The 16,280-nt window shown below is 44.1% G+C and overlaps 1 protein-coding gene across 1 annotated transcript; it reads right to left on the bottom strand.

The window, feature by feature from the left end:
- Positions 1 to 1,629: 1,629 nt before the first annotated feature.
- On the bottom strand, positions 1,630 to 9,458 carry LOC103545441 (ferritin heavy chain-like). Its single transcript, XM_070605417.1, has 3 exons — positions 9,240 to 9,458; positions 7,384 to 7,575; positions 1,630 to 2,425 (listed from the first exon to the last, which is right to left on the bottom strand). Exons 1-3 carry the CDS (start codon positions 9,456 to 9,458, stop codon positions 1,781 to 1,783), a joined length of 1,056 nt encoding a protein of 351 aa, XP_070461518.1. The 3' UTR covers positions 1,630 to 1,780.
- Positions 9,459 to 16,280: the final 6,822 nt, after the last annotated feature.

The raw sequence follows: 16,280 nt of genomic DNA, 5'->3' as shown, positions 1-16,280 counted from the left end.
AATGTTTGGAGTATTTTTCCCAGACATGGACAACCTTAAAGTTTACATGGGTACAGATTTCATCTGGTCACATAGACAGTGGACAGAGAGAGGGGAAGAGTTTTAAGGGGAACAGAAAAAACCCACAGAGAAGCAGGTCTATCATTTCCTTTGGAAATCTTTCCACTGGGAAATAATTTCTTTCTACCCATAGCCATGAAGACAGGGTAACGCTAACTCCTCTCCATATCCTGAAAGGAGGAACCAGAGGCCACACTGCAGTCAGAAACAGGCTCATTTGGGGACACTGGGGGTGGCCACAGGGGGGTGCAGTCTGGAATGAGGTAATGGCCCAGGCGGGGCCAGCAGCTCTCTGGGTGTTCCAACACCTCAACCCATCCCCTAATGTCAGCTGCCCTGGGCGTGGGGCTGGCTGGGCCATAATCTCTCTACACTCTCTTTCTGGCGAGCTTATCCAGTCCCATGACCTCAACACCATGTATGGCTGATGCCTCCCATATGTGTATTTCAAAACGTCTCCTCCTGAGCTCCAGATTCATTGGCTTCCTGCATGGCATTTCCACTTGCATATGTAATAGGCGTCTCAGATTTTATATGCCATGCCTTCCCCACCTTCCACCCCAGAGGTGCCCCTGCCGCAAGTCCCCAAATTAATAAATAGCACTACCATCAACCCAGGTGCTCAAGTCCAAACGCCAGAACCTAGATTATTTTCCTCATTTCTCACCTCTGGTCCACAAGCAAATTTTATTGATCCATCCAAATCCATCTGGAGTTTGTCTTGGTCTCTTCATTTCCTTAGTCACCACCACAGTTCAGCCACTATCTCTCTCATCTGGATGGGCTACAATACCTCCTAACTGGTCTCCCAGCTTCAACTCTCCCCCACCCCTCTACATTCTTCTAAGCAGCCAGAGTCACTGACATAATATTCACGGGGATTTATTCTACTTCATGTTCAATATCACAAATTTGACTTTCATCCATGATCTTATATTTTTCAGCACTTGTATTGAGGTAATTTTTGGGGGGTGCCATGTTGCTTTATTGCAAGAAACGGTAGAGTTGAAGTAAAAATCACACGTGGATGTTTTGTAAGGACAATATGCATGCCCAGGACTGGTGGCCACAGGAAGTCACCCCAACGTCTATGAGGAAGCCAGCCCTATGCTCAGTTACATTATCTCTGCAGCCCAGGGTGAGCTTGTCAAAGAGGTACTCCACCGTGGTTTCCAAGGCCCCCATCTTGCCACCCAGAATTAACATTAACATTTCAGACAAAGTGAAAGCCCCCTTTATTTTAATCCCTGCCCCATCCCATTCCCTTCACTCCTTCCCCAGAGGCAACCACGATTGTGATTTTCAGGCCATGTTTTTACGCTTTTACCATGCACAGGCACCCACATTCACCAGGGCCCCAGACCAGCCACCCCACACCCCCACTTTGTTTATGAGGGGAAGATTAATTTTGTGTTTCCCAGGGTCCCATGGAATACCTTCTCCTTGCATCCACGGAGATCCCGAGCTGCATGTGGATGGGACGTGGGTGGGCGGAGAGACTCCTGGATACCTGACTTAAAACTTAAAAGATGAGCTCTGCACACATGAATCAAGGAGAGAGCTTTATTTATTTAGGAACCACATAACTGTATTGGAAGAAATGGCAAAACTGGAAGAAAAACCTTAAGTGAACGTTTTGCAAGGGCAATATTGCAATATGCATGCTCGGTATGGTGATCAGGGGAAGTCACCCTGTGGCTCTGGGGAAAGCAGTCCAAACTCAGTTCTTACTGCCGTCCCTCAGGGTGAGCTTGTCGAAGAGGTACTCTGCCAGGCCGTCTGCTGGGGCCCCTATCTTGAGCAGGTTGGTGAGATGGTCCCCCAACTCCTTCATGGACTTGACTTCCTCGAGCAGGAGGTGACTCTCCAGGAAGTGGCACAGATGGGGATCCCTCTTGTCGGTGGCCAGCTGGTGCAGATCGAGCAGGCTCTGGTTGACGTTCTTCTCCAGCTGGAGCGCACACTCCATGGCCTTCAGGCCGCTCTCCCAGTCGTCGCGATCTGGCTTCTTAATGTCACAGAGGCGGAGGCGGCCTCCGCGCTGGTTGTGCAGCTGCATCAGCCTCTCGGCGTGCTCCCTCTTTTCGCACGACAGTTTCAGAAAGAACTGAGAGAAGTGCTTCAGGGCCACGTCGTCCCTGTCGAAGTAGTAGGCCGTCGACATGTACATGTAGGAGGCGTACAGCTCCAGGCAGATCCGGCCGTTGATGGCGGCCTCGCAGTCGGGGTGGTAGTGCTGACGCACCTGCGAGGGCGGCACAGTTGTCTTGGCTGGTGGCGCGGGCGCGAAGGTGAAGCCTGCCTCAGAGTTTCTCAGAGTGGGCGATGAAGGCGTGGTCGGGTGCGCTCTGGTTGGGCCGCAGCTCTAGGATGCGACCAAAATGGGGCCCGTTATGGCGGGCGGGGGAGGAGGAGGGAGTATCCGTTACTTTGGTGGTGAGCGTCGGGGGCGGGGAGGTCTCGACTTCGGTGTTCCAGGTCTCATTCTAGCCTGGGTGAAACAGGGCGACTCTGTGCTGAGCACCTGGTATCTCTTAAGTTTTTAATTTGGCATTAATATTTCCATTTCCCAAGGACTTTCTCTTGTTCTCTACTCCCTTTTATACCACCCTGCTTTCATTAAAAACCCCATCGTCCTCCTTAAAATTCTGAGAATATGAATTTGGATTTTTTGGTAAAGTTCTCTTCTATTTTCTGTATTTTATATATATATTTTTATATATAATATATATATTATATATATATATATTTTTCTTATCAGAAATAGTTCTGTTAGTCCATCATCATCTTCTCTTTCGCTTTCTTGAATATCTGGCAAACATTCGTCCATTCATATTTGGGAGTAAAGGACTCGTTTCATTAACCGAGGTGATTAGCATGGATCTGATCTATGTTGTGATGTCCATTTCACTAATAGGCTTCTCTGAATGGGAGGGCACAGTGTGTCAATTAGGGAGTGGTATTCTCTCTTTGGGATACTGGTTTAGAGCTTGCAGGTAGGATAGGGACCCTCCCGAATGCCAAGAGCACAGCACTGGAAGATTTCAGTGCATCTCTCTTGAAGGTCATGTGACCTTCTGTTCTGTTTCCCTTCTGTTGTGCACGTCTGCAGTTGTCTCGAATCTTCTGTAATATGCGTTCCCTTCTTGAGTCTTGAACAAAATAAGGAGAATATCCTCCCATCACCTGCGCTACCAGTGTGCACAGGATCTTGGTAAGAACAAAAAATAAAAATTTACTGTGTTAATCCAGGAAGACTTAGAGCATTTGTTACAGCAGTTAGCCTACCCTAATTACCCATTCAAAGGAAGTTCTAGGCAAATACACGTTTTGCCCACAAGGCCCCTGTAGGCTTATAGCATTTCCTCTTGGTGGGAATGCAGATACAAAAAGAGCAAAAGTATAGATAGCCAAATCTTCATGCTCTATTTCTTTTGCTAAATTCACCAATATATACCAGTTCTTCTCCCTTTTTCCCTCATGGACTGTGGAATGAAAAATTCTTCAAGGACGCATGAGGAGCAAGGAATAAGTTTGTCCTTTTCCCTCAATGCTGGAAAACAAATCAGGGTGGTCCTTAGGTGCCTGACCTTAAGCCAACATCAGAAGGCACAAGGGGAAGGGTCCATGACCCCTGAGCCAGTTAGCTGTGGTGAGGGAGATGTGGGTCATGCAAGAACAGGGGGCACCCCCCAGAACCACATAATTGGAGTATGTGTTTGTGTGGGGAAGTTCCTAGAAAAGGAGGATGCTATTCCAGAACTGGTAGCAGGGCTGAGAAGATGGTACAAGGGATGCTACCATTTAGTCTTCCTTGTTGGAATATGAACTGCCCCCTTGCTTTCCTGGGACATCCTATCCTTTGGCAAGGCCAAGTTTCCCTTACACAGCTACACAGAACAGTCTCTCCTTGTTCATGTATGCTTATTTTCAACTAGACTGTATTTTGTGAGGTCTTATGAAGATCATCTTCCCCCCTCCATCTCTCAATAGTTTGGTGCACATAAGTCCCAAATAATTTCTTACTGGTTATATGTACTTCTTGACTTAACTAAACCAACACTTCCCAAATTCAGACCATAATTCTTCACATCCAATTTTTGAATCTGCAGTAAGGGATGAGGGTGGTATGTCAGATAATTTTCAGGGTCCGTGTTCTGCATTTAGTGGCCAGCAACAGACTTGGACCCATTTCTTGTAGAAACTAACACACAGAGCAATGGGGATCATCATTGGTCCTTAATGCTCTCCTGACAGTTATTTTATGATTGAGCATGTGTGGTGTAAAGATCCAATACCTCAGTTGTACTTTACATTCTAGAAGGAGTTCAAATGATTCCTCTGTCACGTGTGGCCAGAGACTGTGACTCTCTTGTGGAGAGTTCTAGTCTAGCAGTGACCCCAGTGACCACTTCATTGCTTATCAAATAACCAGTTTCACCCAAGGAGGAGTGTGGAAGAATTTCTACAGGGGGAAGGTGAACAGCAGAAGTCTTGGTTGGGGGTGCTGCTCTACTGTTTTGTGCTGGCCTCAGCCTATTGATAGTGATGCTATTGACTAGAAACACCTGGGGCTCTTACTTGAGTCCATACTACTTGTGGTGAGCCCCTGCAGACACTTCCCTTTTGGAGCCAGTGTTGTGGCTGGACTGGCCCTTGTGGTTCTTACTATGACTGCAAGATGCACCTCAGTAGAAACCATGTGGGAACTTTGAAAAAAAAAAAAAGATTTATTGGTGGGCGGAGCAAAATGGCGGGGTGAGCTGACCCGGGATTCTCTCCCCTCCAAAATACAACAAAAGATTGGAAGAACTGAATTTCAGAGAATAAACATAATGCCAGCTCGTTAGAGACCTACAATACCAAGAAGGCGGAGATCATAAACCTTGCTGACACCCTCGGAGGCGCCGGAACGGTGGGAGAGAACATCGCTCCCACCCCTAGAGTCTGCGATCGCTGCGGCGTGGGTCGGGAAGGAGTGGGGGAGGGGCCGCGCGACCCGGGGATCATCCAGGACTCCTGCCGCTGATTCAGTGGAGACCCGCTGACGGGGGGGAAAGCTTCCGTCCGCGGGGACCCTATAAATCAACGGCCTTGGGAGACCAGAGAACAGAACTGATCTGAACCCAGACCGGCGCGTGTGAGTAACAGCCCCTCCCCCCTAACAAAGCCAGTGGGCGCAGCCATCTTGCCCCAAGGCGGAGAGCTAACACGCCGCTCTCGACCCCCATCTAGTGGCGACAGGCTGTAACTGCAACTGAATTCTACCACCATGAGAAAAAACCACTCCTCTACCATCCAGCAATTTATAAAAAAAAGATTTATTACTCACAAGTCATGGAGGGTACACAGCACACCTGGGGCCACACAGGGAAGTTGAGGGGAGAGAGCGAGCATGCAGGCCTGAGGTTTTGCTTTTATTAGGGTCAAGGGTGGGGACCTGGGTTTTGGGGGTTCACTCTTTATTGGTGAATTTAAAACATAAGAGAAGGAATTAAAACTCAGGAAGGGAAAAACAAATGGTCAAATGGTCAGTCAACCAGACCTCAATAGAACAAAGGAAGCTTCGGCGTGGGGCAACCTGGCTGTTTATCTAGTCATGTAGCTGGTAATGTGCCAGGCACTTACACAATCTATCTTGTGATGCTGAGGCATCAATGTTAATGGTGAGGACATTAACAACCTGCAGTATTTGTAGGCAGGGGAGCTATCTGGTTCAGAGTGTACATTTTGACCTGCCACAATGGGGAGATATGATACAATGCGGCCCTGCAGTTCGCAGGGGCATGCTCACAGTCTGACAGGCCTCTTAGTATAGGGTAGGGTCAGTCAGCAAGCACCCAGCAAATTCTGCAAAATAATATTTGACAAATAAAAATGGCAAGTAATAGGATATATTGGAGAATATGAGGAAGCCATTTGGTGTAAACCTAATTCGGCCTGACCTTGTCTTTCCAAAAGGGCCTGACCAAGGCCGTTGAGCATGCATTGTATATCTGCTTTAGAGATTCCCTATGGCAAGAGCAAAGGCCCTTGAGATAAAGGTGCAACTTCTCTCCCCCTCCCAACGTTGGCATCTCCTTAAAGATTAAGCATCTTTCTTTAGGCTGGGAACCAATTGCAGTGCTCATCTGTGACCGTCCAGCCCAAGGCAACACACCCGCCACCCCACGGGGTTCACCGAGACAGCAGGCCTATCTGCTGTTTCCATCAATCGCTGTGCTGACAGAGCAGCCTCGTGACTATTGTAAAAGGGACATTTCAATCATATGTGAAACATACTCTTTGAGGATATATAACCACCCTGTATACCCCCACTTCTTTGGAGTGCTCTGTTCCTTTGTGGAAAGACTCTCCCGGGCTATAATCCTCAGATTTAAGCTCAGAATAAACTCACCCAAATTTTCATTTATAGATCGGTTATGGATTATTTTCGTCAACATATTCCAGTGGGTTGTCCCCTGATTCCATCAGGGCAGTACATTTAGCCCATTGTTCTTGGAAGGTCTTAGTCTCCATTGTGGTATTTTGCCTAGTTCACTGTAAACTGACAGTGGGGCCACCTAGTGAGCAGCTAGGTCTCCATTTTGGTGGGTGATATGTCCCTGGGGTATCATCTCTGGTGTGAGAGGCATAGGAATCTCTGGCAGTGAGCTCTAGGGTTGGGGCAATATCATCTGAGATGGTGTCCTCTCCAGTGATGAGTCTGTCTCATTTGGAGGTGAGGTCCTTTGGAATGGTGGCTACTCAGGGGGCAGGTGACCTTCCCATGTGGCTATCCAGTTGCGGTATTGGTCATGGGCTGTGGGTAGGCTAGCCTGATATAACTTAGAGGCTTCCCTGAGGACTGAGCTACGTATCTGATGCCTGCTTCTAGTGGGACAAATTATTGAGAGCTCTCTGGGGCATCATGATACCGGCCTTGATATTGGTTTCCCTACATTAAACCCAGCATATATGGGGTTAAAACCAAAGCACTCATTCCTGCTTACTCCCTGGCTTTCTAGCTCCAGAATCCACTTCCGCCATGGAGACAAATGGCTAAGGACATCCACCTAGATTTGTTATCTCCTCCTCCTCCTTCCTACAAGTGGTCCCCCCATGCTGGTAGGAAAGCTCCCACCAGCAAGACCATATGCTCCCCCTCCCCTACCTAAAACCCCGAATAAAAACCCTTACTTTTAGCTTTTCGTGGAGTTTGGGATTTCAGCATTAGTTGCCCTTTCTCCTTGCTCAGCACTGTGCAATAATAAAATTCCTGCTTTCTTTCACTACACCCAGAGTCAGAGATTGGCTTGCTATGCACTGGGTGAGCGAACTCACTTCAGGTTTGATACCAATCAGGGGCACATTAGCAACAGAATGAGTAGCTGCCCTTTCATTCCCTGAGGGGTTCATCCAACGCAGATAAGGCTTCTGGGCACATCTATACCCTAGGGAGAGCTTAAGGTTGCTATTTAGACATTCCTGGGCCCAACCCATAAGGGCACTGGACAAATCATGGGAGCACAGTCCCTGTAATGAGATAGATTTTATGTATAGGCCATCATAGGGCCAGTTAGCTTGTAGCAACATTTGATGTACAACAGAAATCAGGAGGCAAGTGTCATTTAGACATCGCTTCCAGAGTGACCATTGCCTTAAAGAGATTCAATCCTTCTGCTGCCCAGACTCAGTGGCACACTGGCCTGAGCCCTTCTAACAGGGCTTTCCAATATTCCCCACATTTCCACCCTGTGCTGCAATTGTGGACTGGAGTGGTATTGTTCCAGCATTGTATCTGTGTCATGGTTAGGCCTGAGGGGTCTACCAGTAACCCTATCACTCAGACCGTACAAAGCAACAAGAATAGCCATATCCATATAGAGCATTGACATTTGATGAGCTTGGGTTGTGTTCCTTCTGGCTGAGCTATTTGTATATTGATTAATGGCTAAATATGGTTGCTCTTAGAAGAAAGTAAGGTTACCTCACGGAGTGTGTGGTAAGGCCATGACTTGTAGCTTTCTCACCATATCTCATCTCTGAATATGGCTTGCATCTACCAAGCAGAGTTTCTTTCCCTCTTTCAGACACGCAAACTGTGCCAGTGGTTAGTCCCAGGGCGGTGACTTCTACTTCCTATAAATTAGTGGGGAATTTGGTTTCATTAGCCAGCACTTGTAGCCACTATATTCAGTGAGAGCAGCTGGCATGGAGGTGGCTCCTCTTGGACAGTCCTCACCATTGTCAGGGTTTCCAAAGAAATGATCTTGCACTAACTTGATGGACTTTTTGCCTGGGTGTCATTCAGCGATGAGGGAATCAGAGTGGACTATCTGTCCTCAATCAGGTCAGTAGCTTGAAGCAGATGGCAAGATAATTGAAAAATTATAGTGGAAGGGAATAATAATAAGTTTAGTAAGGAAAGAGATTATCTGTTTTGAGGAAGAATTCTGGAAGGGAGTCGCCCATAGGAGTCTTATATAAGTATTAATGATTGTGATGGCATATCTGGAAGTCCCAGCAGAAGAGGGCAGTGCCTGATGAAATCAATCTGCCAGTAGGAGTACAGTCAGTCTCCCCAGGGAATATGTCCCCATCTGGGGGACCAAACCTCCATTGTTTAGTTTGGGAGCAGAGAATGTGCTTGTCCATCACAACACTGGCTACTGCTGTGGAGAGGGGGAGTCCCCTCACTTGAGCCTAAGTTATTAAGGCATCAATTCTCTGATGAACTGAGGTTGTCTAGGCCCATTTTGAGAGCTGGTGGGAAGGGTTGGTACCCTGAGGCGTCTGTACGTGGCAGAGCGTGAAGGGCTTAGTGAGGGACTCTGGGATATTATTGAAAATGGCTTCTGGTGTAGAGTAGTTATTGTGAGTGGAAACATAAATAACAATGATAGGAACTGGGGACTCCACTAATTCCTTCCATATTTGAGTGCCCAGATGGACTTGCCTTGTATGAGAAAATTGTCCCTTAACCACTGGCCAGACCAAAGTGCAAAGCCATTAGTAACAGCCCAGGAATCTGTGAAAATGTGGATTTGCCAAAGGCCCCTTTTTGTGGCCTTTTTAAGGGTTAGGTGAACAGCTACATGTTCTGCCAATTGGGCTGAGCTGGGAGTACCCTCCTTGACTAGCGAGGTGCCTAAGGCCAGGTGAAATGCTGCAGGCCTCCAGTGAGTTTCATTGCATACAGTAGTGGCACTGCCATCGGTGAAGAACACCCACTCCCTGTCCATTTCAGACAGTTGGTCCCAAGGAGCACCCCAAGTAACCAGCAGAGGAGGAAGTGGGGGCATCATTACCACTTCCTCAAGGCTCTTGGACAAGGGGCTGAGCATGGGGGAAGCCACATCCTCTTGTAATTTGGAAAGGCCTTTGATGTCAGGTTTAGCCCTCTCCTGAAGATACATTTGGTACTTTCCAATGGTACCAGTGGAAAGGTGCCATTTCCATTTTACCAAGGAGCCATCACCAGCTGTGCCAAGCTTCTTCTGGGAGGTATCTCAAACCCAGGGCACTATAGGAACTTGGGTACAGACTAGTTCTGGGTGTGGGCTGGTTAGGGCCTCAGTTCTAAAACAACCTGACAGGTTGCCAAAAGCTGGTGCTGAAGGGAAGTATATTGGGCTGTCACTGGGGGAAAGCGTTTAGTCTAAAATCCCACAGGAAGCTCATGTTTGGTCCAGAGACTCCAGGAGGCATAGAAGATGTGGCCAAGGACTTGACATGGAATGTGGAGCCAGGCAGGACTAAAGGTAAGTCTTGTTGGACTGCCTGCTCTGCAGCTTCCAAAGCACACTATTGGGCTTGGCCCCAATGGAAGGTGGCAGACATGCATGTGATTACATATATAGGGTGAAGAACGAGTGAGAGGTGAGGGACGTGTTGCCTCCAGAATGTGAAAAGACCTAGTATGTGTTGTGCCTGTCTGAGTGTAGTGGGTGGTTTAACGGTCAGTAATTGATATTTGACTGTTAGGGGAATTTCTCATCCCTTAGAGGACTAGATGATGCTCAGAAACTTGACACATGAGGCTCAGCCTTGGATCTTGTGAGAGGCCGTTGCCCAGCCGCATTGGTGTAGGTGGTCTCTGAGTGTGTGCAAATTTGCCCTTACTGCTTCCTCAAAGGGACCCCTCAACATAATGTCATCAGTATAATGTCAAAAACAGCACATTTCCAATCTTAAGATATTCAAATCCTGGCAGCAGAGGTTACGTGCAATTGCAGGACTGTTTAAATAGTCCACTGGGAGTCCCATAAATGTATATTGAGCCCCTTCAAAAGTGAAAGCAAATTGAGTCTGGGATTCTTCCGTGAAGGGAACAGACTAGAATATATTAGCTAGGTCAATAACCACGAAGGATGCTCCTTGGGCCCTTTGTATGTCCTCAATCAATTCTATAATATTAGGAACTGGGCCCTTATTGGGGGAACCTGAACATTGATGTATCAATAGCCAATGGTGAGGTGCCATTCATTGGTGGCTGGCTTAAGTGTTGGCCAAATGGGGCCATTGAAAGGGGGAGATTGTGGGCTTAATGACTCCCGTCTCAAGCGTATCTTTTTTTTTTTATTGGGTTAATGATAGGTTACAATCTTGTGAAATTTCAGTTGTACGTTATTGTCTGTCAGTCGTGTTGTAGGTGCAACCCTTCACCCTTTCTGCCCCCCCCACCCCCCTTCCCTGGTAGCCACTAATCTGTTCTCTTTGTCCACATGTTTAAATTCCTCATATGAGTGGAGTCATACAGAGATTGTCCTTCTCTATCTGGCTTATTTCACTTAACATAATTCCCTCAAGGTCCATCCACGTTGTTGCAAATGGGACGATTTTGTTCTTTTTTACAGCTGAGTAGTATTCCATTGTATATATATATATATATATATATATATATATATACCACATCTTCTTTATCCAGTCATCTGTTGATGGGCACTTAGGTTGCTTCCACGTCTTGGCTATTGTAAATAATGGTGCAATGAACATTGGGGTGCATGGGACTTTTGGAATTGCTGATTTCAAGCTCTTTGGATAGATACCCAGTAGTGGGATGGCTGGATCGTATGGTAGTTCTATTTTTAATTTTTTGAGGAATCTCCATACTGTTTTCCATAGTGGCTGCACCAGTTTGCATTCCCACCAGCAGTGTATGAGGGTTCCTTTTTCTCCACAACCTCTCCAACATTTGTTACTATTTGTTTTAGTTATTTTTGTCATTCTAATGGGTGTAAGGTGATATCTTACTATAGTTTTGATTTGCATTTCCCTGATGATCAGCGATGATGAACATCTTTTCATGTGCCTATTGGCCATCCATATATCTTCTTTGGAGAGATGTTTGTTCATATCTCCTGCCCATTTTTTGATCAGGTTGCTTAATTTTTTGTTGTTGAGTTGTGTGAGTTCTTTATATATTATGGATATTAAGCCTTTGTAGGATGTATTACTTGCAAATATTTTTTTCCCAGTTAGTGGGTTGTTTTTTTAATTTCAATCCTGTTTTCCCTTGCCTTGAAGAAGCTCTTTAATCTGATGAAGTCCTATTTGTTTATTCTTTCTATTGTTTCCCTCGTCTGAGAAGACATGGTATCTGAAAAGATCCTTTTAATACTGATGTCAAAGAGTGTACTGCCTACATTTTCTTCTAGAAGCCTTATGGTTTCAGGTCTCAGATTTAGGTCTTTGATCCATTTTGAGTTTATTTTGGTGAATGGTGAAAAAGAATGCTCAATTTTCATTCTTTTACATGTGGCTTTCCAGTTTTCCCGGCACCATTTTTTGAAAAGACTTTCTTTTCTCCATTGTATGCCCTTAGCTCCTTTATCGAAGATTAGCTGTTCATAGATGTGTGGTTTTATTTCTGGGCTTTCAATTCTGTTCTATTGATCTGTGCACCTGTTTTTGTACCAGTACCATGCTGTTTTGATTACTGTAGCTTTGTAGTATGTTTTGAAGTCAAGGATTGTGATGCCTCCAGCTGTGTTCTTTTTTCTCAGGATTGCTTTAGCAATTCGGGATCTATTTATTGACCCATATGAATTTTAGGATTCGTTGTTCTATTTCTGTAAAGAATGTCATTGGGATTCTGATTGGGATGGCATTGAATCTGTAGATTGCTTTAGGTAGAATGGACATTTTAACTATGTTTATTCTTCCAATCCATGTGCATGAAATGTCTTTCCATCTCTTTATGTCGTCATCCATTTCTTTCAGAAAAGCCTTGTAATTTTCATTGTATAGGTCTTTCACGTCCTTGGTTAAATTCACCCAGAGGTATTTTCTTCTTTTTGTTGCGATTGTGAATGGTATTGTGTTCTTGAGTTCTTTTTCTGTTAGTTTGTTATTAGAGTATAGAAATGCTACTGATTTATGTAAATTGATTTTATACCCTGCAACTTTGCTGTAGTTGTTGATTACTTCTAAAAGTTTTCCTATGGATTCTTTAGGGTTTTCTATATATATAAGATCATGTCGTCTGCAAACAGTGAGAGTTTCACTTCTTTCCTCCCCATTTGGATTCCTTTTATTCCTTTTTCTTTCCTAATTGCTCTGTCCAAAACCTCCAGTACTATGTTAAATAAGAGTGGTGATAGAGGGCATCCTTGTCTTGTTCCTGTTTTCAGGGAGATGGTGCTCAGTTTTTGCTCATTGAGTATGATGTTGGCTGTGGGTTTGTCATATATGGCCTTTATTATGTTGAGGTAGTTCCCCTCTATCCCCATTTTGTTCAGAGTTTTTATCATAAATGCCTGTCGGATCTTGTCAAATGCTTTCTCTGCATCTATTGAGATGATCATGTGGTTTTTATTCCTCAGTTTGTTGATGTGGTGTATCACGTTGATTGACTTGCGGATGTTGAACCATCCCTGTGTCCCTGGTATGAATCCCACTTGATCATGATGTGTAATCCTTTTGATGAATTGCTCTATTTGGGTTGCCAAAATTTTGTTGAGAATTTTTGCATCTATGTTCATCAGTGATATTGGCCTGTAATTCTCCTTTTTCGTGCTGTCCTTGTCAGGCTTTGGTATCAGCGTGATGTTGGCCTTGTAGAATGTGTTAGGAAGTGTTCCATCGTCCCTAATTTTTTGGAATAGCTTGAAAAGGATAGGTATTAAATCCTCTCTGAAAGTTTGGTAGAATTCTCCAGGAAAGCCATCTGGTCCTGGGGTTTTATTCTTTGGGATGCTTTTGATGGCTGTTTCAATCTCTCTCCTTGTGATTGGTCTGTTCAAATTGTCTGCTTCTTCTTGAGGGAGCTTTAGGAGATTGTAGGAGTCCAAGAATTTATCCATTTCCTCTAGGTTATCCATTTTGCTGGTATATAGTTTTCATAGTATTCTCTTATAATCCGTTGTATTTCTGCAGAGTCTGTTGTTATTTCTCCTCTTTCATTTCTGATTTTGTTTGTTTGAGCTTTCTCTCTTTTTTTGTTTGTAAGTCTGGCTAGGGGTTTGTCAATTTTATTTATCTTCTCAAAGAACCAGCTCTTTGTTTCATTGATCCTTTCTACTGCCTTTTTTGCTTCAATAGCATTTATTTCTGCTCTGATTTTTATTATTTCTCTCCTTCTGCTGACTTTGGGCTTTGTTTGTTCTTCTTTCTCTACTTCAGTTAGGTGTAGTTTAAGATAGCTGATTTGGGATTTTTCTTGTTAGTTAAGATGTGCCTGAATTGCGATGAATTTTCCTCTTAATACAGCTTTTGCTGCATCCTGTATGAATTGGTATGGCATTTACCATTTTCATTTGTCTCCAGGTATTTTTTGATTTCTCCTTCAATTTCTTCAATGATCCATTGCTTATTCAATAGCATATTCTTTAGTCTCCACATCCTTGTGCCTTTCTCAGCTTTTTTCTTGTAATTAATTTCTAGCTTTATAGAATTATGATCAGAGAAAATGCTTGTTATTATTTCAATTTTTTTAAATTTGTAGAGGCTTGCCTTGTTTCCCAACATATGGTCTGTCCTTGAGAATGTTCCATGCGTGCTTGAGAAAAATGTGTATTCTGCTGTTTTTGGATGGAGTGCTCTATATATGTCTACTAAGTCCAACTGTTTTAGCTCTTTGTTTAGCTCCACTGTTTCTTTCTTGATTTTCTGTCTGGATGATCTGTCCATTGATGTGAGTAGGGTGTTGAGGTCCCCTACTATTATTGTGTTATTTTTGATATCTTCTTTTAGGTTTGTTAATAGTTGCTTTATGAACTTTGGTGCTCCTGTGTTGGGTGCATAGATATTTATAAGCGTTATTTCTTCTTGATGAAGTGTCCCTTTGATCATTATATATTGGCCCTCTGTGTCTCTCTTTACCTGCCTTATCTTGAAGTCTGTTTTGTCTGATATAAGTATTGTGACACCTGCTGTTTTTTGTTTGCTATTAGCTTGGAGTATTGTCTTCCACCCCTTCACTCTGAGCCTGTTTGTCTTTGGAGCTGAGGTGTGTTTCCTGGAGGCAACAAATTGTTGGATCTTGTTCTTTAATCCATTTTGCCACTCTGTCTTTTTATTGGAGAGTTCAATCCATTTACATTGAGGGTGAGTATTGATGCATGAGGGCTTAGTGCTGTTATTCTGTTGCTCGTTTTCTGGTTTTCCTGTGTTTCCTTTGTTTCTCATCCTGTGTGTTTTAGCCTACCCATTGACTTCTGCAATTTCTTATGCTGAGTTTCTTAGATTTTTCCTTATTTATGTTTTGTGTCTCTGTTCTGTTTTTTAGTTTAGTGGCTACCCTGAAGTCTGTATTCAGAATCTCGTGTATAACGTAGTCCATTTTCTGGTGGTCTCTTACTTCCTTAACCTAGACTGTTTCAGTCCCTTTCCTCCTCCCCTCCTAAATTATTATTTTCATCTCTTATTCCAACTTGTGTTGTGAGTTTGTGGTTAGGGTGATAAGATTGTCTTTGCTTTCGTGATTTCCTTCCCTTTATCCTAATGCTATAGTTGAATATTTGCTATCCTATTCAGATTCTATCTATGTGTCTCCCTACTCTGTGTTTTGTGACCCCTTTCTCCCCTTTTTTCTTTTTTTGGGTATGAGAGACTTCTTGAGGATTTCTCGTAGTGTAGGTCTTGTGACTACAAAGTCCCTTAGCTTTTGTTTGTCTGGAAAAGATTTTACTTCTCCCTCATATCTTAAGGATATTTTTGCTGGATAGAGTATTCTTGGCTGAAGATTTTTATCCTTTAAAGTTTTGAATATGTCACTCCAATCTCTCCCAGATTGTAAGGTTTCTGTAGAGAAATCCGCTGAAAGTCTGATGGGGGTTCCTTTGTAGGTTTTTTTTTCTGCCTTGCTGCCCTGAGTATTCTTTCTTTGTCATTCATTGTTGCCAGTTTTACTACAATATGCCTTGCAGCAGGTCTTTTTACATTGAAAAATGTGGGAGATCTGAAAGCTTCCTCCACACACATTTCTCTCTCAAACCCCAGATTTGGGAAGTTCTCTTCTATTATTTCGTTGAGCACACTTTCTGCTCCATTTTCCTTTTCCACACCCTCCAGAATTCCAGTGATTCTTAAGTTGCATTTTCTCATTGAGTCAGCTATTTCTCTGAGATTTTCTTCAGTTTTTTAATTCTTAGTTCTCTTTCTTCCTCTTTCTGGAGCCATTCAGCCTGTCTATCTTCAATTATGCTAATTTGCTCCTCTCTGGTGTCTACATGGGCATTCAGGGAATCCGTATTCTGTTTTATCTGATCCATTGTATTTTTCATCTCTAGTATTTCTAATTGATTCTTCTTTATGATTTCAATCTCTTTTGTGAAGTAACTCCAGAACTCGTTGACTTGTTTCTCTATATTTCCCTTTACCTCATTGAATATTTTGATGATAGCTATTTTGAACTCGTCTTCACTTAGTTTACCCATTTCCAAGCCCTCAGGATCTGCTTCTGTATTTTTATTGTTTTCCTTTTGGACTGGAGCTTTTATAAATTGCTGGATGGTAGAGGAGTGGTTTTTGCACATGATGCTGTTATTTAGTTGCAATTACAGCCTGTCACCACTAGATGGAGGTTGAGAGCCATGCGTTCTGATCCTTCTGCCTTCAGCCGTGATGGTGGCACAGCAGGGGTTGGGGAGGAGGGGCACTTTCACTCACACCCACCTGGATTGGATCAGCTGTCGCTTTCTGGTCTCCCAGGGCCCTGGCTTGATGGGGTCCCTGCATGCAAAAGCTTTCCCCTGTTAGAGGGTTTCCACTGCACTGGCAGTGGGAGTCCTGGATGA

This window comes from Equus przewalskii, chromosome X (assembly GCF_037783145.1).
Source record: "Equus przewalskii isolate Varuska chromosome X, EquPr2, whole genome shotgun sequence".
NCBI lineage: Eukaryota > Metazoa > Chordata > Mammalia > Perissodactyla > Equidae > Equus > Equus przewalskii.
The sequence above is the reverse complement of the archived record's forward strand: the minus strand, read 5'-3'. Positions and strand labels throughout refer to the sequence as shown.

What these genes read in the sequence shown, in the direction of transcription:
- LOC103545441 (XM_070605417.1), bottom strand. Translation starts at nt 9,458, where the DNA reads ATGTATCTTCAGGAGAGGGCTAAACCTGACATCAAAGGCCTTTCCAAA. An exon ending in CCGATGGCAGTGCCACTACT is followed by an intron (nt 7,576 to 9,239) that starts GTATGCAATGAA and finishes ATCTCATTACAG; the next exon opens with GGACTGTGCTCCCATGATTT. An exon ending in TGATTGGTATCAAACCTGAA is followed by an intron (nt 2,426 to 7,383) that starts GTGAGTTCGCTC and finishes GTCGCATCCTAG; the next exon opens with AGCTGCGGCCCAACCAGAGC.